The 25,783-nt window shown below is 45.9% G+C and overlaps 1 protein-coding gene across 1 annotated transcript in view; it reads left to right on the top strand.

The window, feature by feature from the left end:
* Window positions 1-25,783, top strand: part of LOC141243630 (uncharacterized) — a 105,800-nt gene that overhangs the window by 41,459 nt on the left and 38,558 nt on the right. Inside the window, exon 15 of the mRNA XM_073668941.1 lies at window positions 17,078-18,012. Coding sequence (XP_073525042.1) covers window positions 17,078-18,012 — 935 coding nt within the window. The remainder of the gene's footprint in view (window positions 1-17,077; window positions 18,013-25,783) is intronic.

Genomic DNA, 25,783 nt, shown 5'->3' with positions numbered 1-25,783 from the left:
ATAAACCGCCAGTAATATCCCACAATTCCAAGAAACGCTCTCACCTGCTTCTTGGAGAGCGGTTGTGGCCAGATGACTAGCCAAGTCTGGGCTAAAGACGACAATGTCATCAAGGTAGGCTGCGGCATACTTCTTATGTGGGCCGAGGATCCGATCCATGGCCCTCTGGAAGGTGGCTGGTGCTCCCTGCAGTCCGAAAGGCATTTGGGTGTACTGGAAGCACCCATCAGGTGTTGAGAAAGCTGTTTTCTCCTTGGCCCTCTGGGACATGGGGATCTGCCAGTAGCCCTTCGTCATGTCGAGGGTGGTAATATATCTCGCAGGTCCAAGCCTCTTGATGAGCTCATTGACGCGGGGCATCGGGTATGCGTCACAATTGGAAACCTTATTCAGCCTGCGATAGTCATTACAAAATCTCCACTCCCTTTCGGGCTTTGGCACGAGAACGATGGGACTCGACCATCCGCTCTTCGATTCCTCTATCACGCCGAGGTCCAGCATTCTCTTCACCTCAGCTGAGATAACCTCTCGGCGGGCTTCAGGAATCCTATAGGATTTGAGGTTTACCCTAGCATGCACTTCCGTCAGCACGTCATGCTCGACCACCTCCGTACGCCCTGGCAACTCCGAGAACAGGTCACGGCTCCGTCGCAGCAGCTCTCTACATTGTTGTTTCTGTGCTGGCGATAGAGTCTCTGCTATCGTGAAGTCCTCGACTTTGACTTTCAGACTGGCTCCCAAACAAGAAGCCCCCAGCGTTTCCCGATCTCGCCACGGCTTGGCAAGTTCACACGGTACACTTGGTGTGGTTTTCTTTGGCCAGGCTGGTGAACTTTGTAGTTCACTTCTCTGAGTTTCTCCACCACCTCATACGAGTCCACTTGGCCAGGAACTTGCTCTCGACGGTGGGAATAAGCACCAGCATGCGATCCCCAGGCTGGAACTGTCTCAGCCTCGCTGACCGGTTATAGACCCTTGCCTAGGCCTCTTGTGCTTGGAGGAGATGAGCCTTCACGATAGGCATCACTTTCGCCATCCTCTCCTGCATCTGGGCGACATGTTCTATGATGCTCCGGTGGGGTGTAACCTCGGCTTCCCAGGTTTCCTTGGCAATATCCAGGAGCCCTCATGGATGTTGTCTGTACAATCAGGGGTGGATTAACCCCTTAAGCCCCGCGGGTGGTTTGCACGTTAATGACCGGGCCAATTTTTACAATTCTGACCACTGTCACTTTATGAGGTAATTACTCTGGAACGCTTCAACGGATCCCCCTGATTCTGAGATTGTTTTTTCGTGACATATTGTACTTCATGATTGTGGAAAAATTTCTTCGATATCACTTGCGTTTATTTGTGAAAAAAACGGAAATTTGGCGAAAATTTTGAAAATTTTGCAATTTTCAAAATTTGAATTTTTAAGCCCTGAAATCAGAGCGATATGTCACACAAAAGAGTTAATAAATAACATTTCCCACATGTCTACTTTACATCAGCACAATTTTGGAACCAAAATTTTTTTTTGTTAGGGAGCTATAAGGGTTAAAAGTTGACCAGCGATTTCTCATTTTTCCAACAAAATTTACAAAACCATTTTTTTAGGGACCACATCACATTTGAAGTCACTTTGAGAGGTCTTTATGACAGAAAATACCCAAAAGTGACACCATTCTAAAAACTGCACCCCTCAAGGTGCTCAAAACCACATTCAAGAACTTTATTAACCCTTCAGGTGCTTCACAGGAATTTTTTGAATGTGGAAGAAAAAAATGAACATTTAACTTTTTTCACAAAAATGTTAATTTAGACCCAATTTTTTTTATTTTCACAGGGGTAACAAGAAAAAATGGACCCCAAAATTTGTTGTGCAATTTCCCCTGGGCACGCAGATACCCAATATTTGGGGAAAAAATACTGTTTGGGCGCACGGCAGGGCTCGGAAGGGAAGGAGCGCTATTTGACTTTTTGATTGTAAAATTTGCTTGAATAATTAGCGGACGCCATGTTGTGTTTGGAGAGCCCATGTGTGCCCAAACTTTGGAGCTCCCCCACAAGTGACCCCATTTTGGAAACTAGACCCCCCAAGGCACCTTTCTAGATGCATAGTGAGCACTTGGAACCCCCAGGTGCTTCACAAATTGATTCGTAACAATGAAAAAGTGAAAAAAAAAAACACTTTTTCATTTTTATGAATCAATTTGTGAAGCACCTGAGGGTTCCAAGTGCTCACAATGCATCTAGATAGGTGCCTTGGGGGGTCTAGTTTCCAAAATGGGGTCACTTGTGGGGGAGCTCCAATGTTTGGGCACACAGCGGCTCTCCAAACGCAACATGGTGTCGCTAACAATTTGAGCCGATTTTCCGTTAAATTTGTTAGAGGACACCATGTTGCATTTAGAGAGTCCCTGTGTGCCCAAACATTGGAGCTCCCCCACAAGTGACCCCATTTTGGAAACTAGACCCCCCAAGGCACCTATCTAGATGCATAGTGAGCACTTGGAACCCCCAGGTGCTTCACAAATTGATTCGTAACAATGAAAAAGTGAAAAAAAAAACACTTTTTCATTTGTATGAATCAATTTGTGAAGCACCTGAGGGTTCCAAGTGCTCACTATGCATCTAGATAGGTGCCTTGGGTGGTCTAGTTTCCAAAATGGGGTCACTTGTGGGGGAGCTCCAATATTTGGGCACACAGCGGCTCTCTAAATGCAACATGGTGTCCGCTAACAAATTTAACGCAAAATTGGCTCAAATTGTTAGCGACACCATGTTGCGTTTGGAGAGCTGCTGTGTGCCCAAACATTGGAGCTCCCCCACAAGTGACCCCATTTTGGAAACTAGACCCCCCAAGGCACCTATCTAGATGCATAGTGAGCACTTGGAACCCCCAGGTGCTTCACAAATTGATTCGTAACAATGAAAAAGTGAAAAAAAAAACACTTTTTCATTTTTATGAATCAATTTGTGAAGCACCTGGGGGTTCCAACTGCTCACTATGCATCTAGATAGGTGCCTTGGGGGGTCTAGTTTCCAAAATGGGGTCACTTGTGGGAGAGCTCCAATGTTTGGGAACACAGGGACTCTCTAAATGCAACATGGTATCCGCTAACAAATTGAATGGAAAAAACACTTTTTCATTTTTACGAATCAATTTGTGAAGCACCTAGGGGTTCCAAGTGCTCACTATGCATCTAGATAGGTGCCTTGGGGGGTCTAGTTTCCAAAATGGGGTCACTTGTGGGGGAGCTCCAATGTTTGGGCACACAGGGACTCTCTAAATGCAACATGGTATCCGCTAACAAATTGAATGGAAAATCGGCTAAAATTGTTAGCGGACGCCACATTGCGTTTGGAGAGCCCCTCTGTGCCCAAACTTTGGAGCTCCCCCACAAGTGACCCCATTTTGGAAACTAGACCCCCCAAGGCACCTTTCTAGATGCATAGTGAGCACTTGGAACCCCCAGGTGCTTCACAAATTGATTCGTAATAATGAAAAAGTGAAAAAAAAAACACTTTTTCATTTTTACGAATTAATTTGTGAAGCACCTAGGGGTTCCAAGTGCTCACTATGCATCTAGATAGGTGCCTTGGGGGGTCTAGTTTCAAAAATGGGGTCACTTGTGGAGGAGCTCCAATGTTTGGGCACACAGGGACTCTCCAAATGCAACATGATATCCGCTAACAATTTGAGCCGACAATTTGTTAGCGGATATCATGTTGCATTTGGAGAGTCCCTGTGTGCCCAAACATTGGAGCTCCCCCACAAGTGACCCCATTTTGGAAACTAGACCCCCCAAGGCACCTATCTAGATTCATAGTGAGCACTTGGAACCCCAGGTGCTTCACAAATTGATTCATAAAAATGAAAAAGTGTTTTTTTTTTCACTTTTTCATTTTTACGAATCAATTTGTGAAGCACCTGGGGTTTCCAAGTGCTCACTATGCATCTAGAAAGGTGCCTTGGGGGGTCTAGTTTCCAAAATGGGGTCACTTGTGGGGGAGCTCCAAAGTTTGGGCACAGAGGGGCTCTCCAAACGCAATGTGGCGTCCGCTAACAATTTGAGCCGATTTTCCATTCAATTTGTTAGCGGATACCATGTTGCATTTAGAGAGTCCCTGTGTGCCCAAACATTGGAGCTCCCCCACAAGTGACCCCATTTTGGAAACTAGACCCCCCAAGGCACCTATCTAGATTCATAGTGAGCACTTGGAACCCCAGGTGCTTCACAAATTGATTCATAAAAATGAAAAAGTGTTTTTTTTTTCACTTTTTCATTTTTACGAATCAATTTGTGAAGCACCTGGGGGTTCCAAGTGCTCACTATGCATCTAGAAAGGTGCCTTGGGGGGTCTAGTTTCCAAAATGGGGTCACTTGTGGGGGAGCTCCAAAGTTTGGGCACAGAGGGGCTCTCCAAATGCAATGTGGTGTCCGCTAACAATTTGAGCCGATTTTCCATTCAATTTGTTAGCGGATACCATGTTGCATTTAGAGAGTCCCTGTGTGCCCAAACATTGGAGCTCCCCCACAAGTGACCCCATTTTGGAAACTAGACCCCCCGAGGCACCTATCTAGATTCATAGTGAGCACTTGGAACCCCAGGTGCTTCACAAATTGATTCATAAAAATGAAAAAGTGTTTTATTTTCACTTTTTCATTTTTACGAATCAATTTGTGAAGCACCTGGGGGTTCTAAGTGCTCACTATGCATCTAGATAGGTGCCTTGGGGGGTCTAGTTTCCAAAATGGGGTCAGTTGTGGGGGAGCTCCAATGTTTGGACACACAGGGGCTCTCCAAATGCAACATGGCGTCCGCTAACAATTTGAGCCGATTTTCCATTCAATTTGTTAGCGGACACCATGTCGCGTTTGGAGAGCCCGTGATGTGCCTAAACAGTGGAGCTCCACCACAAGTGTCCCCATTTTGGAAACTATACCCCTCAAAGATTTTATTAAGGTGTATAGTGAACATTTTGAACCCAGAGGTACGGCACATTATTTGTTTACGTTAGGTCATCATATTGAATAAGTTTTCATTATTCTTGAGCCCAAGTGCTCGCTACTTGAGTTTGCATCGGGTACTCAGGTATGCACCATGTACAGCGTGTGCTCGAGTGACATGCTCGAGTCCCTGCTCCGCATGTTTCACGGTTATTAGACACCCAAAAAAAAACATGCGGGGATCGCTCGTGCATGGCAGGCAATCCCCGTAAAGTTTTTTGGCCGCGAAGCATATGGGGCAGAGACTCGAGCATGTCACTCAAATACCCACGATACTAAATGCATACCAGAGCACCCGATGCAAACTCAAGTAGCGAGCACTTGCTCTCAACACTAGTCGCCATATCGTCATCTTTTTTTCTTACTTTTGAAAAAAATCCCAACCCCAGCCCTAACCCTAGCACAACCCTAGCCCCAGCACAACCCTAGCCCCAGCACAACCCTAGCCCCAAACCCAGCCCTAACCCTAGCCCAATCCTAACTCAAGAGTTTATTTTTGACGCCGTTCCTTGTGCGGTATAAGTGATTAGACGACTTTATTCTTCGGGTCGGTGTGATTACAGCAATGCCAGAATCATATGGGGTTTTTATGACTGACAGCTGTCACACACTAAAAGACGCATTTTTTGTAAAATCTAGTTTTTGCATCGCCATATTTTGAGAGCTATAATTTTTCCAGATTTTGGCAGACAGTCATGTGACGGCTCGTTTTTTGCGGGATGACTTGACGTTGTTATTGGTGCCATTTTCAGGCACGTGACATTTTTTGATCGCTTTCTATTCCGATTTTTGGGAGGCAGAATAAACAAAAACCAACAATTCAGGAATTGTTTTTTTTTTTTTTTTTTATTCTGTTCCGCGTGTGGTAAAATTGATGAGGCAGCTTTACTCTTCGGGTCAGTACGTTTACAGCGGTACCACATTTGTATCATTTTTCTATGTTTTGGCGCTTATGCACAATAAAAGCTATTTTATAGAAAAAAATATTTTTTAGTATCGCTTTATTCTGAGAGCTATAACTTTTTTATTTTTCGGCTGATGGAGCTATATGGCGGCTTGTTTTTTGCGGGACGAGATGACGTTTTCAGCGGTATCATTTTTATTTATATGCGTCTTTTTGATCGCGTGTTATTCCACTTTTTGTTTGGCGGTATGGTGATAAAGCATTGTTTTTTGCTTGTTTTTTTTTTACCGTGTTCACTGAAGGGGTTAACTAGTGGGACAGATTTATAGGTCAGGTTGTTCCGGACGCGGCGATACCAAATATGTGTACTTTTATTGTTTTTTTTTATAATAATATTTATTGATGGGTACATTATATTTTTATTTTTGGTGTATTATTTTTTTTATTTTTTTATAATATTTTTGCACATTTTTTTTTTTTTTTTTTTTTCCACTTTCACACAGTTTATACACTTTATTACTTTGTCCCACTCTGGGACTTTCACTTTTTTTTTTCTGATCGCCTGCATGGCACAGGAATGGAGCACCATCCCTATGCCATGAAGGCTGTCAGAAGTGCACAGTGTGAAGATTGCTTGGAGATGCACTGCGCATGTCCAAGCAATCTTCCTGCTCTCTGGTGACCCGGATGTTGTCATGACGACATCGGGTCGTCATGGCAACACCCGGGAAGCCTTTGCAGACTGCGCTGGAAGCCGGAAGAGGAGGTGAGTATCGCCGATCACCTCCCCTTGCCCCCGCAATGCCGCGATCGACTTCGATCGCAGCATCGCGGGGGTTAATGTGCTGGGAGCGGTGCGTGACCGCTCCCTGCACATAGTACCGGGTGTCAGCTGTGACAATCAGCTGACACCCGGCGGCGATCGCGCCCGCACAGCCTGTGTGCGCGCGCGATCGCGATGACGTACTAATACGGGTCTGGCTCTTAAGTCCCAGGGCACAGACGCGTATTAGTACGTCAGATGTTATTAAGGGGTTAAGGGTAGTCAGGGCCCCGGGCAGTTTAAAAGGCGTGGGCCCCCCCCCAGGTACCAGATTTATCACGTGACATGTCACATGATCCCCTTTAATAGATCATGTGATAGGTCATGTGAGTAACACACAGATGCTTTGGTCACATCTGTAGACGGAAAATTATGGAAATTTTTTTCCATTATGTACAGCCCTATACATAACATAGCTGTATACATAATAGAGCAGGGTGGGAGATTAATTTTCCCGAGAAGCCACATGAGAGACTGTGAAGCCGAACCAAGAGGCTGAAATTAATTCTGCTCAATATTAATAATATTAACAAAATAATAAAAAAATATTCTATTAATTGTATGACTTAATAGTGAGCAGAATTAAGTATGCTGACATCCCCCTAGATACAGTATGAGCCCCCACATAGCCTCCTAGATACAGTATAAGTCCCCACATAGCCTCATAGATACAGTATAAGCCCCCACATAGCCTCCTAGATACAGTATGAGCCCCCACATAGCCTCCTAGATACAGTATGAGCCCCCACATAGCCTCCTAGATACAGTATGAGCCCCCACATAGCCTCCTAGATACAGTATGAGCCCCCACATAGCCTCCTAGATACAGTATGAGCCCCCACATAGCCTCCTAGATACAGTATGAGCCCCCACATAGCCTCCTAGACACAATATGAGCCCCCGCATAGCCTCCTAGATACAATATGAGCCCCCGCATAGCCTCTTATATACAGTATGAGCCCCCACATAGCCTCCTAGATACAGTATGAGCCCCCACATAGCCTCCTAGATACAGTATGAGCCCCCACATAGCCTCCTAGATACAGTATGAGCCCCCACATAGCCTCCTAGATACAGTATGAGCCCCCACATAGCCTCCTAGATACAGTATGAGCCCCCACATAGCCTCCTAGACACAATATGAGCCCCCGCATAGCCTCCTAGATACAATATGAGCCCCCGCATAGCCTCCTAGATACAGTATGAGCCCCCACATAGCCTCTTATATACAGTATGAGCCGCCACATAGCCCCCTAGATACAGTATGAGCCCCCGCATAGCCCCCTGTATACAGTATGAGCCCGTACGTAGCTCCCTTCTCTGATCAACTGTCGGTTCCACAGCCAGCTCAGAAAATGGTCGAATGCAAAATGCAGCTGCCTGGGAGACACCTCTGACCATCGCATGAGGTGGACTGAAGGAACCCCCCTGACGGCTGTACCCAGGTCACATGCCCCCCCTCATTCCCCTAGGTATTCTATATGACAATACATGACTTGTATCTATAGTAAAATCAGGGATGTGTCCTTCTGTCCGAAGTCTCTATAGACTGCGCATGCACAATACCTGCGCAGTCTGGCCACAGACAGAAAGACACATCCACATCCCAGACAGGGATGAGGAGTGTGGAGCCAGAGATCTCGGTATGCGAAGCCACTGAATGCATACCGCGATCTCCGGCACCTTAAGCACATACGTGTTCGGTTCTATCATCTCTGGAGAGGTCGGGGGAGGAGTGTGGCGCCAAGATCAGCTCCTGCGCATAGAGCGATTTTCAGCACCATTTTAGTGAAGACAAATATGCACAGTGTCTTCAACAAAATGGACAGCGTGGTATGCGTATGCGCGTTCTCTAGCACCATTTTGTTGAATACACTCTGCACAATTGTATTCATTAAAATGAAACCGGTTATCGCGATATGCGTGGGCGCCGATTCCGGTGCCATTTTAGTAAAATAACGCTGGTGATGCGCCGCAGTGGAGCGGTGAAAAGGCTAGTAGGAGTGTTTTTTTATTTATTTATGGATGGGGGAGCACATATCAGGATGGGGGACCAGGACTGGGGAGCATATACCAGGATTGGGAAGCATGGACCAGGATGAGGGGGGAGCATGGACTAGGATAGGGGACCAGGATGGGGGGGAAGCATATACCAGGATAGGGGACCAGGATGGGGGAGCATATACCAGGATGGGGGGGAAGCATGGACCAGGATGGGCGAGCATATACCAGGATGGGGGGGAAGCATGGACCAGGATGGGGGAGAATATCCCAGGCTGGGGGACCAGGATGGGGAAGCATATACTAGAATGGGGGACCCGGATGGGGGAGCACATACCAGGATGGGGGGGGGGCATATACCAGGGTAGGAGACCAGGATGGGGAAGCATATACTAGAATGGGGGACCCGGATGGGGGAGCACATACCAGGATGGGGGGGCATATACCAGGGTAGGAGAGCAGGATGGAGGAGCATATACCAGGATAGGAGACCAGGATTGGGAAGCATATACCAGGATGGAGGAGTATATACCAGGATTGGGGAGCAGATACCAGGATAGGGGACCAGGGTGGGGGAGCATATACCAGGATGGCGGATCATATACCAATAAAAAAACTTGCCACCCGGGTGTAGAGCGAGTTCAATAGCTAGTACGATATACTGTGATACGGACATCAGATGTTATATACTATACACACTGTTATATCCCATCTTATGTCTTTACCACAGTATACCATACTGTATACTGGATGTGATATATTATGTACAGGGAAATACACTGTACTGATCACACCTGGACCTGCCTACAGGACCTCATATATTATATATGGAGCAGTATAGTATGTGACGTCCTGTAGGTTCAGGGTTGATCAGTCAGTGCAGGATCCTGTATGGATGTCTGTGGTCGCTCTGCTGGGGCTCACTGTGATTTATTGCAGGACTCTGAATTTTCTTGAAGATCTGGTGATGCTGGAGCCGATGACCCAGAGTGACCTGATCTGCAGCAAAGGTCAGACCCCTGCAATAGGTCACACTGAGCCCCAGCAGAGCGACTGCTGACCTGACGGTATGGAATCCTGTGTGCACTCATCAGGAGTGGAGCAACATCCTGCAGCCCCCTCCTCACTCCAGACATCCTCCCCAGACCTCATATTTACCGCATTACCGCCATTCACTGAAGTCTGATGCACGAGCTCCTCTCTGGCAGGATGATGAGCTCCAGGCGCCGCTGTATGACGTCAGCTCTAGAGACGCAACCACAGCGTGCAGAGGGCGTGTCTGCCTCCCTGTAATGCGGCCAGCGTCTGAGGCATAGTGCGGTCCTCCTGCCTCTGCCGAAAACTTTATAATGAGGGCAATCTGGCCATGGGCTCCGTCAGAGTCATGGGCCCCGGGCGGTAGCCCAGATTGCCCTCATTATAATCCGCCTATGCGTACAATAGCTCAAATGGGGAGAAATCTGTAGATGCTTGAGGGACCTCTCTTACCTAGAAGAGCAAGAGTGGAAACAGGTAGTACCAGTCACGACCGTCCTTCTCTACGACCTTTTTAAGCATTGCTTTTAAGGTTTTATTAAAACGCTCCACCAGGCCATCTGTCTGCAGATGGTAAACAGAGGTTCGCAGCTGGGTAATCTGAAAGACTTTACACAACTCCTTCATTACCTTGCTCATGAGCGGGGTTCCTTGGTCCTTTAGGATCTCATTCGGCAGTCCGGTCCTGGCAAATATATGGACAAGTTCCCGGGCGATGCTCCTACTCGACAAGTTCCTCAGTGGTATCGCTTCCGGGTACCGGGTCACATAGTCCATGACCATCAGGATTTATTGGTGTCCCTGGGCCGATTTGACTAAGGGCTCCACCAGGTCCATGGCAATCCTCTCAAAGGGGATTTCTATCACAGGTAGGGGGATTTAAGGACTACGGAAGTGGGAGGAGGGCGCGGTTATCTGGCAGGTGGGGCAGAATCTACAATAGTTCAGGATCTCCCAGTAACACCCTGGCCAGTAAAACCTCCTCAATATCCTCTCCTGAGTTTTCTCGACCCCCAGGTGTCCCCCCAGAACATGTGAATGGGCCATATGTCGGTATGGCCCCGGAAATAATAACTGCTCCACTATTTCATCACCCCTTGGTTTGGTCACCCGATACAATAACTCCCCCTGAACTGCGAAGTGTGGGTACCTGGTGTCTGCCCCCGGCTCTTGAGCAACCCCATTACAGACAGTAACATTGTCCCATGCTCCCTTCAAGGTCAAGTCCCGAACTTGAGCTGACCCAAAGTTCTCTCATATCACCTCTAACTCAGGGAGGTCTGCCTCCTCGGTCACAGTCTCGTCCTCGTCTCCGGCGAGGACACACAATGGGAACTCATCCCCTTCAGATGTCGACGGAGGTATTTCCTTAGGGACCTGGAATTTGTCCACGCGACTCAGTCCGGTTCCTTTCCCCCACAAGTCCCAGAACAATGGGAAATCACGACCCAATATGATGGGATGTATCAGGTCCTTAACCACCCCAACCTCGTGGGATTGGGCACCACAGTCTTCCCACTGTCACAGTGGACACATGGTAGTCCTTGGCGTCTCCATGTATGCAGCGAACGCCCACAGTCTTGGCAGAGATCAGCTGGTGGGGAAGGTTGGCACTGATTAGGGTCACTAGACTCCCTGAAGCCAACAGTCCAAGCACCATCACCCCTTAAACGAACACGGTACATGCCTGCGGCCCCTTGCCGGGTCGACAGTCCACACTGCAGGCGGGATAACCATAATAGGAGACCCGTCTGCCTAGGCTGCAGTCCATGGGCTCGTGGGACATATGACACCTGGCGGCTACGTGTCCAGGGTTGTGACACCGCCAACAGCCTAGATCTTTAGCAACAGTCCTTGTGGCTCCTTCAGTGGGAATGGAACGACCTCCAATGGTGGCTCTAGACCCCTTCCGTGGTGAACCCGCCCGCTTTTGGGTATCCCTGTACGGAGGAGTGACTATTTCTGGTTTCCCGAGGGATTTCTCAACCACTTGGTACTTCTCTACCAGGCCGATGAAGTCATCTGCATTCTGGGGATCGCCCTGGGCAACCCAGGCCTGTACTGGCTTGGGAAGGGAGTGCACAAATCTATCAATCACCACCCGCTCAACCATCTGGGCCGGAGTGGAGGACTCTGGCTGCAACCACTTCTGAACGAGATGCAGTAGTTCAAACATCTGCGAGCGATGGGGTTTGTCACTGGTATACGCCCAATGATAGACTCGTTGTGCTCTCACCGCCATATTCACTCCCAGGCATGCTAAGATCTCTGTCTTTAGCTTGGTGTATTCCTTGGCTTCCTGCAGTGCCAAGTCGTAATATGCCTTTTGGGGTTCCCCCGACAAATGTGCCAGAACCTCTGCCGACTGTTCTTGTGGAAGTCTCTCCTGATCAGCCACCCTCTCAAAGACAGTCAGAAAGGCTTCTACATCATCCCCATGGGTCATTTTCTGCATGGCCCGTCTTACTGCCTTCCTGACATGGGAATCATCTGTCGGCCCTGGGGATGGGGTGGTTGTTCTGCCCTGGATAGCCAGAAGCTGTATCTGGTCTTCCTTTCCTGGGGCGGTCCTCATGTGATCCAGCTTCTTTGTAGCGCTTGATGGTTTTTGCAACTGCACTTGGGGACACTTTCAAAGTTTGCCCAATTTTTCGCACTGACTGACCTTCATTTCTTAAAGTAATGATGGCCACTCGTTTTTCTTTACTTAGCTGCTTTTTTCTTGCCATAATACAAATTCTAACAGTCTATTCAGTAGGACTATCAGCTGTGTATCCACCAGACTTCTGCACAACACAACTGATGGTCCCAACCTCATATATAAGGCAAGAAATCCCACTTATTAAACCTGACAGGGCACACCTGTGAAGTGAAAACCATTTCCGGTGACTACCTCTTGAAGCTCATCAAGAGAATGCCAAGAGTGTGCAAAGCAGTCATCAAAGCAAAAGGTGGCTACTGTGAAGAACCTAAAATATAAGACATATTTTCAGTTGTTTCACACTTTTTTGTTAAGTATATAATTCCACATGTGGTAATTCATAGTTTTGATGTCTTCAGTGTGAATGTACAATTTTCATAATGACTCTATATAATAGATCCCTCTGTGTGTAATGACTCTATATAATAGATCCCTCTGTGTGTAATGACTCTATATAATAGATCCCTCTGTGTGTAATGACTCTATATAATAGATCCCTCTGTGTGTAATGACTCTATATAATAGATCCCTCTGTGAGTAATGACTCTATATAATAGATCCCTCTGTGTGTAATGACTCTATATAATAGATCCCTCTGTGTGTAATGACTCTATATAATAGATCCCTCTGTGTGTAATGACTCTATATAATAGATCCCTCTGTGAGTAATGACTCTATATAATAGATCCCTCTGTGTGTAATGACTCTATATAATAGATCCCTCTGTGTGTAATGACTCTATATAATAGATCCCTCTGCGTGTAATGACTCTATATAATAGATCCCTCTGCGTGTAATGACTCTATATAATAGATCCCTCTGTGTGTAATGACTCTATATAATAGATCCCTCTGTGAGTAATGACTCTATATAATAGATCCCTCTGTGTGTAATGACTCTATATAATAGATCCCTCTGTGTGTAATGACTCTATATAATAGATCCCTCTGTGTGTAATGACTCTATATAATAGATCACTCTGTGTGTAATGACTATATAATAGATCACTCTGCGTGTAATGACTATATAATAGATCCCTCTGTGTGTAATGACTCTATATAATAGATCCCTCTGTGTGTAATGATTCCATATAATAGATCCCTCTGTGTGCAATGACTCTATATAATAGATCCCTCTGTGTGCAATGACTATATAATAGATCCCTCTGTGTGTAATGACTCTATATAATAGATCCCTCTGTGTGTAATGACTCTATATAATAGATCCCTCTGTGTGTAATGACTCTATATAATAGATCCCTCTGTGTGTAATGACTATATAATAGATCCCTCTGTGTGTAATGACTCTATATAATAGATCCCTCTGTGTGTAATGACTCTATATAATATGAATTTCACTTTTTTGTATTGAAGAACTGAAATAAATTAACTTTTTGATGATATTCTAATTTTGTGAGATGCACCTGTATATACATGTGTCTCTCCCACACTGCGCCCATGACTATAGATATGTACCCCCCCATTAATATACTATTAGCCACTTAGTAATCAAAATATAAAATGATAAGCAGCACTGTGCCCCCCATTAACTATAATCTCCACCGGCCAATAATATAAATTATTCAGTCTCTGTGACTCTCCCCAATTAACTGTAAGGCTATGTGCACACGGAAAATATACAAGGCTTTACAGTACAAGCTAAGAGACCCCCATCATTGCTCTCTCCCAGCACCCCCATCATTGCTCTCTCCCAGCACCCCCATCATTGCTCTCTCCCAGCACCGCCATTATTGCTCTCTCCTAGCACCCCCATCATTGCTTTCTCCCAGCAACCCCCATCATTGCTCTCTCCCAGCACCCCCATCATTGTTCTCTCCCAGCACCCCCATCATTGCTCTGTCCCAGCACCTCCATCATTGCTCTCTCCCAGCACCTCCATCATTGCTCTCTCCCAACACCCCCATCATTGATCTCTCCCACCATCCCCGTCATTGCTCTCTCCCAGCAACTCCCGTCATTGCTCTCTCCCAGCACACCCATCATTACTCTCTCCCAGCAACCCCCGTCATTGCTTTCCCCATCCTCATCATTGCTATCCCCATTCCCACCATCCTCATCATTGGTCTCCCCATCCCCACCATCATCATCATTGCACTCCCCATCTTCATCATTGCTCTCCCCATCACCACCATCCTCATCATTGGTCTCCCCATCCCCACCATTTCTCTCCCCATCCTCATCATTGCTCTCCACAGCCCCATCATTGTTCTCTCCAGCCCCATCAATGCTCTCCCCAGCCCCATCATTGCTCTCCCCAGCCCCATCATTGCTCTCACCAGCCCCATCATTTCTCTTACCATCCCCATCATTTCTCTCTCCCACCATCCCCATCATTGCTCTCTCCCAGCACCTCCATCATTGCTCTCTCCCAGCAACCTTCATCATTGCTCTCTCCCAGCAACCTTTGTCATTGCTCTCTCCCAGCAACCCCCGTCATTGCTCTCCCCAGCCCCATCATTGCTCTCACCATCCCCACCATTGCTCTCCCCATCCTCATCTTTGCTCTCCCCAGCCCCATCGTTGCTCTCCCCATCTCCACCATCCTCATCATTGCTCTCCCCATCCCCACCATTGCTCTCCCAATCCTCATCATTGCTCTCCCCATCCCTATCATTGCTCTTCCCAGCCCCATCATTGCTCTCCCCATCGCAACCTTCCCCACCATTGCTCTCCGCATCCCCATCATTGCTCTCCCCATCCCCACCATCGTCATCATTGCTCTCCCCATCCCCACCATCCACATCATTGCTCTCCCCATCCTCATCATTTCTCTCCCCAGCCCTACCATACTCATGATTGCTCTCCCCATCCCCATCATTGCTCTCCCCATCCCCACTATCCTCATCATTGCTCTCTCCATCCCTATCATTGCTCTCACCATCATTGCTCCCCACCATCCCCATAATTGCTCTCCCCCACCTCCCCTCATTCTCTTGTTCCTCTCCCCAGCATTTCAGTAAAAAAAAAAAAAACTTAACCTGTCTGCTTGCTCCCCTGCAGCATCCTTGTTGCCGGTAAATTTCTCCCTGATGCAGGCGCGCGCTGCATGATGACATCATCAAGCTATGCGCGTCTGTGTCAGGGAGGAAGGGCCGGGCAGGAAGCATCATTGCTCTTCCCAGCCCCATCAGCCCCATCATTGCTCTCCCCAGCCCGACCATCCTCATGATTGCTCTCCCCATCCCCACCATTGCTCTCCCCAACCCCATCATTGCTCTCCCCAGCCCCACCATCCTCATCATTGCTCTCCCCATCCCCACCATTGCTCTCCCCATCCCCATCATTGCTCTCCCCATCCCCATCATTGCTCTCCCCATCCCCATCATTGCTCTCCCCATCCTCAACATTGCTCTCCCCATCCCCATCATTGCTCTCCCTATCGCCACCATCCCCATCATTGCTCTCCCCATCCCCACCATCCTCATCATTGCTCTCCCCATCACCACCATGCCCATCATTGCTCTCCCCATCCCCACCATCCCCATCATTGCTATCCTGGGGCTGATGGGGCTGGGGAGAGCAATGATGGGGCTGGGGAGAGCAATGATGGGGCTGGGGAGAGCAATGATGGGTCTGGGGAGAGCAATGATGGGGCTGGGGGGCTCATCATTGCTCTCCCCATCCCCACCATCCCCATCATTGCTCTCCCCATCCCGACCATCCTAATTATTGCTCTCCCCATCGCCACCATCCCCATTATTGCTCTCCCCATCCCCATCATTGCTCTCCCCATCCCCACCATCCCCATCATTGCTCTCCCCATCCCCACCATCCTCATCATTGCTCTCCCCATCCTCATCATTGCTCTCCCTAGCCCCACCATCCTCATTATTGCTCTCCCCATCCCCATCATTGTTCTCCCCATCGCCACCATCCTCATCATTACTCTCCCCATCCCACCATCCTCATCATTTCCCTCCCCATCGCCACCATCCCCATCATTGCTCTCCCCATCCCCATCATTGCTCTCCCCATTTCCACCATCCTCATCATTGCACTTCCTAGCTCCACCATCTCCATCATTTCTCTCCCCATCCCCATCATTGCTCTCCCGCACATCCCCTCATTCCCCTGTTCCTCTCCCCAGCATTTCAGTAAAAGAAAAACTTACCTCTCTGCTCGCTCCCCTGCAGCATCAGCATACTCATTGCCGGCAAATTTCTCCCTGACCCAGGCTCGCGCTGCATTATGGCATCATCAAGGGCTGGGCATGAAGGGCCGGGCAGGAAGCAGAAGACGGATCTCTCAGCTCCGCTGACATTTTCCTCCTGTCAGCAGCGGAGCTGGAGGGATCGCTCCCTACCCACCGCACATGAGAGGGCAATCTGGACATGGGCCCCCCAGAGCTTCGGACCCCTGACCCAACGAATGAGTAGTCTGCTTGTTTGACAAGCGATCGGCAGTCTGTTCAGACTGCATGATTATTATGAAATAAGCATTCCTAGGAACAGTATGAATAAACCTTTGGAAAATGAAAACCTTATTTTTGATTTGTCAAATGTATTCTGATTCATGTCTTGCTCTTTTTATGGATTTTTCACAGAGAAATTGTAAAATATAATTAATTTTGTTTCTGGAAAAAATTCTGTTTCTTAGATGAAGAATATGTGAGCGGCTCACATGGAAATCCAATTTTTTCTCCCTCTTATGAAGTAGAAGATAATCAATCACATTTCGTTAAAGAAGGGACTGGACATGGACCGGATAAAAAATCTTCAGGTACTGAACAGGGAAAACATATTGAAAAGAAGTCTAATGTTACTCCTGAAGGACTGAACAAAGATGAAAAAAGGCAATTTTCATGTTTAAAATGTGGGAAATATTTTTGCAGAAAATCCGGTCTTGTTGAACATCTAAAAAGACACACTGGGGTGAAGCCATTCTCTTGTTCAGAATGTGGTAAATGCTTTGGCTATAGATCGGTTCTAATTGAACATCTAAGAATTCACACAGGAGAGAAGCCATTTACATGTTCAGAATGTGGAAAGTGCTTTAGTCACAAATCAAACCTTATGGAACATCTAAAGACTCACACAGGGGAGAAACCGTACTCCTGCACAGAATGTGGAAAGTGGTTTAAGCTTAAGCATCATCTTGAGGCACATCTAAAAAGTCACACAGGGAAGAAGCCATTTTCATGTGCAGAATGTGGGAAGTGTTTTACGCAGAAATCAAGTCTTGTGGAACATCTAAATATTCACACCGGGGAGAAGAAGTTTTCATGTTCAGAATGTGGAAAGACCTTTTTGCGTAAAAATTCTCTCGAGCGACATCATAGAACTCACACAGGGAATAAGCCATTTTCATGTTCAGAATGTGGGAAATGTTTCGCATATAACTCAGTTCTTGTAGAACATTTGAGAACTCACACAGGAGAGAAACCATTTTCGTGCTCAGAATGTGGGAAATTTTTTACCCGTAAATCAGCTCTCCTTGAACATCAGAGAAGTCACACAGGGGAGAAGCCGTACTCGTGTTCAGAATGTGGGCAAAATTTTACTCAGAAATCACATCTCGTCACACATCAGAAAGTTCACACTGGAGAGAAGCCGTTTTCATGCTCGGAATGTGAGGAATGTTTTTCGCAGAAATCAGATTTTGTGGAACATCAAAGAAGTCACACAGACGATGAAATTTTAGTGTTCACATTGTAAGAATTGTGGCCGGGTAGAGCTCCGATTTAAGATCTGTAGTCTCCGGATGCTTTGTGTTGTATTACATAAATGCAAAGTTTCAATTCAGAAAATATTACTTCTTAGCAAAGAAAGATATTTTGGTCTGATCAGTGATAACAGTAGCTGGAACAAATAACTCTGATATGGGAGATATCAAAAATATATTTAGGATCAATAAGAAGAATTTTGGTCAGCATCTCTACATTACTGTAAGGAACGTAGGTATCCTTAAAGGGAGCCAATCAGGATGATTTCTCAGCACTGGCACATCGGATTACTGCAAAACATTATTTGTTGTTCTTAGACCTATAAATTTGTATCAATAGTTCATGCAAATTGTCTCTTCAGAGAGGAAGAGAACTAGAACTCTAGCGCCACCTATAGGAAGTAGCATTCTTAAAAGTCAATATCTACCCTTTAACGAGCCTTGTCACATGACTGGGGATAATAGCCGAAATCTCAATTTGCAAACACTGTGTTTCGGGGTACTGCCCCTCATCAGTGCAAAGGTGAGTTCTGGTTTGGCTGGGTGAAATTTAGAAATAAAATCTTCCCAGTTTCGCTGATACACACTTAACAAGGAATACTTTAACGCTTCCTACCTTTCAGGAATTTGGGGTCCCTTTCCTTAGAAGTTTTGTGAATTTTTTTTTGTATGAGCTTGTTTTATTAAGTTCTGAAAAGAGACAAGAAACAGTAATTTTGTAAACTTTCCCACAGCCGATTTATCATGGCTCCGATACACCTTGATGTGTTGGAGATGTAATGATGTAATTCCCACAAGAGTTTGACCTACCAGTAATAGGAATGGGGATAGTAATATTTCTTAGAAAATTCATATTGTAAGGTCATGGAGTGTGATTCATCGGTAAGAAAGACAGGGGAAAAAAGGTCCTTGTTACCTTTCATTAAAAACTTGACCCAACACTTGATAATTTGAATCTAAAGTCTTCCAATGTGTCTGAATTTTAACACTGCTACAGGGGTCTAAGGGGTAATGCTCCTCCATGGCTTGTCAGAGTGAGAAGACTTATAAGCCATGCATGCTCCTCTGGGAAATTAAATATGCAAATTGTCTCTTTAGAGAGGAAGGAGACTTGAACTCTAGCGGCACTTATTGGAAGCAGCACTCCTAAAAGTCAATATTGACTCTTTAACAAGCCTTGCAATAAGTAGGTGCCGCTAGAGTTCTAGTCGTCTTCTTCTCTGAAGAGACAATAAACACTTCTACATAGAAGATGAGGACATATGATATTTTTTTCCAGTGTTTGGTCCCAATATCACTGCTAAATAAGTCAGCGCACCGTGGAGCTTTATATACTGAGATATAAGCTTCGACAGGGAAATTATCTTATCCCAGAAGCCAGTACTTTCTGGATTATTCACTATTGATCCTTAAATAAGTTGTTGCTACTTGTTTATAAATAAGCAGATCTCACAGTCAGCTTCATTGAAGAACATGTTAAAATGATTGTAATGTGGTTGCATTGCAATAATGTTGAGACAGGTGACAGATGGGAAACTGTTACTATGGGCCAACCCAATCGTGTGGTGTTTTGGTTTTAGGAAGATACTTTGGTAGACAAGCTTGATCATAGACAGGTGGATCCAAGTCTGGTAATTGCTGGATCAAGAGATCAAGGCTGTCCATCCATATTGGTCTACCGGAGGAGTGGTCTATAGAGGTGGGAAGGACCTGTACATTGTGCTGAACCCCAACAGTTATGGAGACGTTACTTTTTAACTGTAGATCATAGCATAACATTTTTTTTTTAGGTTCAAGGACAGAGTAACAGAGGCCCCAATTAAACTGTAGCGAGTAGTAGGGCGAGCTCTAGCCAACAGTTGATCATGAACTTTTGAGTTTTCTGAGATACCAAGTACTGTCCTCGATTTGGCCAGATCAATCTAGTCTGAACAAACAATCCAGAACACATCATCAATGACAATTGTTCCTGGAGAAGACTCATTGATAAATTTAAGTTAATAATCCTTTAAAGAACTTGATGTTAATGAGACTCTGATCTTTAATATTACTTCTCTTAATCGTAGCGTTACATTATGTTGTGTATTAAGGATGAATAGTGATTGTATCAGTAAACACATGAATTGCAATTCCCCCCAGCCTACATATTTCCATCTTTCAGGCAGACTAGCCAGCTAATCCTGGCATTAACCACTTGGCATCACGAGTTGTGTGTATATATAATATATAGTTATGGAACTATGAGCCTAATCGTCAGTAAGGAGATAACTGCCTTATTCAGGGGTTTACAGGAAGACCAAATGTTCTCTGTGTTATGATCTGCAACAAGAACTAAGGAAAGATAGGGGAAAGCTGTCCCTACAGTAAGACTAAGCAGAATCCCTACTATGTAGCAGGCTGCCTGTTCCTAGCGAACAGACCCGCCTTCGTCCTCGGCTATTCTGAACGAAGACCTATAGAATTAAGGGAGGGGTCCCTAAAAGAACTAAGGACTGGGACAAAAATGGGACACCTCCTAACAGAAATTGTTGTAGAACACAAAAGACAAACTAACAAAAAGTACTAGAGGTCCCAAGCGAACTGACAGAGATAGGCACAGAAGCACCTGGCTAGAGAGATAGTCAAACAACACTGAAGTCCAGCAAAGCCAGAAGGGCGGAGCTGGAATATATAGGCAGATGGTCACGTGACCGCAAAACACAAGATAAAAAAAACTAACAGGAGGGTTCGAACACTCTGCGTGTGCTTCTTCGTTAACAAAGGACGACCAGGCAAAGTTCACTGTCTCTACGTAGACTGGCCAGCTCCAGTTCACACAAGGTACATCAGAATGGGACATTGAAAATGCAATATTTTTATGTCATCTCTATAATCCAATTTCAAAACAATCCATGGATATATCAGAGGACATAATCGCTTCTGTGGGTTCAAGTGCCAAGATTTTCAGCCTTGGGAAACCACAGAAATGTAATATTGACCCAAAGTATGGACACGTCATAGTCATGTTTGGTGTGTTTAGAATGGTAACTATACGCTTGGCAGTCTTATTATTCCATTAGGAGGTTCCTATGTCATAAATTAGAATTATGTCCTGCACCCGTCTTTCCTTGGAATATAATTAGCTATCCTCCTCTCACTTGTCCAGCAGGAGGGGTCGGGATGTGGTTAGGGACCTATAAAATCTCCCATTCACAGGTACCAAGAGTCAGACCCAGGAGATGCAACCAATGTCATCAGTTCTTTGCAGGATCTCCCACTGATTGATTTAGTAAGAGGTCTCTTTATTTTATTCCTTTTCTCTTTGTACTGTTTTTTCCCTTCTGTGAATGTCCTTTTTATTTTATCTTCTTGTATTTTATAAGCACTGTACCTTTTGTATATTAAATCTAAAATGTAATTTTTTTTTTCCTTGCTACTCTAAACGTACCCACAAAATCGAAGAGGGAAAAAACACTGCAAAAAAAAATAAAGGGAATACTCAAGTCACCCATCCTAGATCTGAATGAATGAAATCTTCTCATTGAATACTTTGTTCTGTACAAAGTTGAATGTGCTGACAACAAAATCACACAAAAATCATCAATGGAAATCCAATTTATTAACCAATGGAGGCCTGGATTTGGAGTCACCCCCAAAATTAAAGTGGAAAAACACGCTACAGGCTGATCCAACTTTGATGTAATGTCCTCAAAACAAGTCAAAATGAGGCCGAGTATTGTGTGTGGCCTCCACGTGCCTGTATGACCTCCCTACAACACCTGGGCATGCTCCTGATGAGGTTGTGGATGGTCTCCTGTGGGATCTCCTCGCAGACCTGGACTAAAGCATCCGCCAACTCCTGGACAGTCTGTGGTGCAACGTGACGTTGGTGGATGGAGCGAGACATGATGTCCCAGATGTGCTCAATCGGATTCAGGTCTGGGGAACAGGCGAGCCAGTCCATAGCTTCAATGCCTTCATCTTGCAGGATCTGCTGACACACTCCAGCCACATGAGGTCTGGCATTGTCCTGCATTAGGAGGAACCCAGGACCAACCACACCAGCATATGGTCTCACAAGGGGTCTGAGGATCTCCTCTCGGTACCTAATAGCAGTCAGCCTACCTCTGGCGAACACATGGAGGGCTGTGCGGCCCTCCAAAGAAATGCCACCCCACACCATTACTGACCTACTGCCAAACGAGTCATGCTAAAGGATGTTGCAGGCAGCAGATCACTCTCCACGGCGTCTCCAGACTCTGTCACGTCTGTCACATGTGCTCAGTGTGAACCTGCTTTCATCTGTGAAGAGCACAGGGCGCCAGTGGCGACTTTGCCAATCCTGGTGTTCTGTGGCAAATGCCAAGCGTCCTATACGGTGTTGGGCTGTGAGACATGAAGTGTTGTGCTTCAGAAGCATCCAGCAACTAGAGGGGTTAACACAGTCACAGGAGACAGAGTGTTTTAGCAGAGCCCCAGGGGGATTGTGGGGAACTTGTTATTGTAGTCTGGCTGAAGCCGAAGAGAAAGGTGGTGTGTTATCTGGATCTGACAGAAGGCAACTGAACAGGATTCAGATCAGGAGAGAAACTAAGCACAGATCACATAAACTCTCTGAACTAACAGTGCAGAGTATTATCGGGCAGAAAGGTAAGGACTGGAAGGAATTGTGTCACAGAGATCATCTCCCTCATCAAACCCCCCCCCCCTCCTCCATCTCCATGCAGGATAAAGAATGCTATGGACTATTGTGTCCTTGTGAAGGAAAAGCCTGTAGTTGTGTATGCATAGACGTGTGCTGCTAAGAGATCTAATCTATGCTGAATTATGCTACTGAATAGACTGTAATACTGTGCCTTGTGAAGAAACTATTGTATTGTTACTGGAGCCGGTTGCTCAAGAAACTCAGACTGTACTGTAATGAAGATTGTTGCTGTAATATCCCTGAATTGCACTGGCCGTGCTTCAGATTAAATTCCACTGTTAAGCTGTTGAAAAAGACTCTTGTCAAATGTGTCTGCTCAGCAATTGAATCTATCGTGTTCCTGAGAGAAGCTGCAGTCTATGGTCAGTTTCCCCGGGATTCCAAAGAATTAATGAAACCCGTCTCGCCCTATCTGAACCTTGCGGCATGCGTGTAATAAATAGCCATAAGTGTAACTGAGGAAGGTCAAGGTTAGTGATGAGCGCAAGTGCTCGTTACTCGAGTTTGCCTAGGGTGCCCGGGTATGCACCGAGTATCGCGGGTGCTCGAGTGACATGTTTGAGTCTCCGCGGCCGCAGGTTTCGCGGATGTTAGAAAGTCACAAAACGTGGAGATTGCCTGACAAACACAAAATCTCCTTCTCTACTCCCCTTTTATCTCCTTTTCCCACAATCGCATAAAAGATTTCTCCCGTGCATCGCCCTTACTCTGGAACGCTCTACTCCAACATATCAGACTCTCGCTTACCCTGGAAACCTTCAGAATGAGCCTGAAGACCCACCTCTTCCGACAAGCCTACAACCTGCAGTAACCACCGCTCCACCATACGACTGCTCTTGTTCCAGTCGGTGACTTGTATAGTTCAAGATTATTGTACTTGTTTATTATGTATACCCATTTTCACATGTAAAGCGCCATGGAAAAAATGGCGCTATAATAATAACACTGTGAACCTCCAGCGGCAAAAGTTCCACAGTGATGCGCTGCAGATATATTTATTAAAAAGGCATGGAAAAGCCACACCTATATCCACCGCATGAATTGACATTCCGAGGATCTTAATCCCATAGGTCTTGTCATTTTACGCTGTAAGTATTTTTCGCAACATGTACTAGGGTTTTAAGCACTGTGGATTTTTCACAATTAAAAACAAAGCTGAAAATCCTGTGTTTTTACTCCGTGGGAACATAGCCTGATCAATCACAGCTTAAAGTGACATGATAATTTTGGGGACAATACAGGTTCCTTTTACAGCTCTGAAGTGAAATATATTTGCTGAAAGATGCAGCTTGATCTGCCAGCGTTAGTGCCACAAAATTGGAGGACAGCTGGTGGGAAAAAAAAAGGATCTATACTGGGAACTGTGGAGACCACATGGATCTGTACTGGGGGCTATGAGGAAAACAAGAATCTACCGGGAGCAATGGAGACCACAAGGATCTGTATCGGGAGCAGTGAAGACCACATGGATCGGTACCGGGTGCAGTGAAGACCACAAAAATCTATGTCGGGAGCAGTGGAGACTAGAGAGCAGGGTCGTAGACAGAGATGAGGAGGACAGGTAGGTGGTGCAGCACTGTGGAGAGGATGGGCAGGTGGTAGACAGATGAGGAGGCGATGTAGGGTGGTGCAGCACTGTGCAGAGGAAGGGTAGGGTGGTAGACAGATTAATAGGAGATGTAAGGCGGTGCATCACTTTGGAGAGGACAGGTAGAATAGTAGACAGAGATGACGTGGAGCTGTAGAGCAGCACTGTGGAAAAGTTGGTAGAGAGATGAGAAGATGTAGGGAGGTGCAGCAGTGTGCATTGAACAGGTAGGGTGGTAGACAGAGATCAGAAGGAGATGTAGAGTGGAGCAGCACTGTGGAGAGGACGGGTAGGGTGATAGACAGATGAGGAGATGTAGAACAGTGCAGCACCGTGGAGAGGACAGTAGTAGACAAGAGATTATGGAGGAGATGTAGGGCGGTGCAGCTCTGTGGAGAGGACGGGTAGGGTGGTAGACAGATGAGGAGATGTAGGACAGTGCAGCACCGTGGAGAGGACGGTGGTAGACAGATTAAGGAGGAGATGTAGGGCGGTGCAGCACTGGGGAGAGATTTGTGGGTGATTGTGAAAACTTTACATTGTATTATGTAGTGGATGGGCAACGACTGCAATGACTGGCAGAGGGTGGAGGTAGCGCTGTATCGATTGGACAGAAAATGAGTACCTGCTGTATTCAGAAGAGATTGATTTTGAGTTCAGTGAGGTGACAACCGATTATTATAATGTACAGTAATCAAGAATGAATCAGTACAAAACTATACATTTTTGAGCTTTTATGGTAAGAAAAAAGTGGATAGAGATTTAAGTGAGCAAGTGATTGGATATAAGGAAACAAAGGTCAAGACAACGAGCATCCTGGAAAATAAGGATTGACTTGCGCTGCACCCATAGAAGTAATGGGGGGATAAGCTGAGCGTAATATAAATAATATGTTTCGGGTGTTTAAAATATTAACAAGTATTGCATAGGAGACCCAAAAGTGATAAAAACATAATTTAATTAGTGGGATAAAACACAAGGGTGAGGTAGTAAAATATAGGCTATAGAGTGATAATTAAAATTCCAAAATCGATGGATATTGTTCGTATCATGTTTTTAGCACTTTTGGGTCTCCAATGCAATTCTTGTTAATATTTTAAACACCCTAAACGTATTATTTATATTATGCTCAGCTAATCCCTCCATTACTACTATGGGTCCAGCGCAAGTCAATCCTTGATTATTTTAATGCAGTACCTTGACAATCTATATATATAATCGTCTTATCCCGTCTGTCTTTCTGTCTGTCCAGGAAATCCCGCGTCGCTCATTGGTCCGGCCGCGGCCAATCAGCGACGCGGGATTTGAGAAATTGATGCCGGCCGTTAGCGGCTCATCTGCCGGACGGAGGTCAGCGGCGATGCAGCCG

This window comes from Phyllobates terribilis, unplaced genomic scaffold (genome assembly GCF_046119375.1).
Source record: "Phyllobates terribilis strain yellow unplaced genomic scaffold, ASM4611937v1 Scaffold_2__4_contigs__length_985480577, whole genome shotgun sequence".
NCBI lineage: Eukaryota > Metazoa > Chordata > Amphibia > Anura > Dendrobatidae > Phyllobates > Phyllobates terribilis.
Note: the sequence above shows the minus strand (reverse complement) of the source record. Positions and strands in the feature narration are given on the sequence as shown.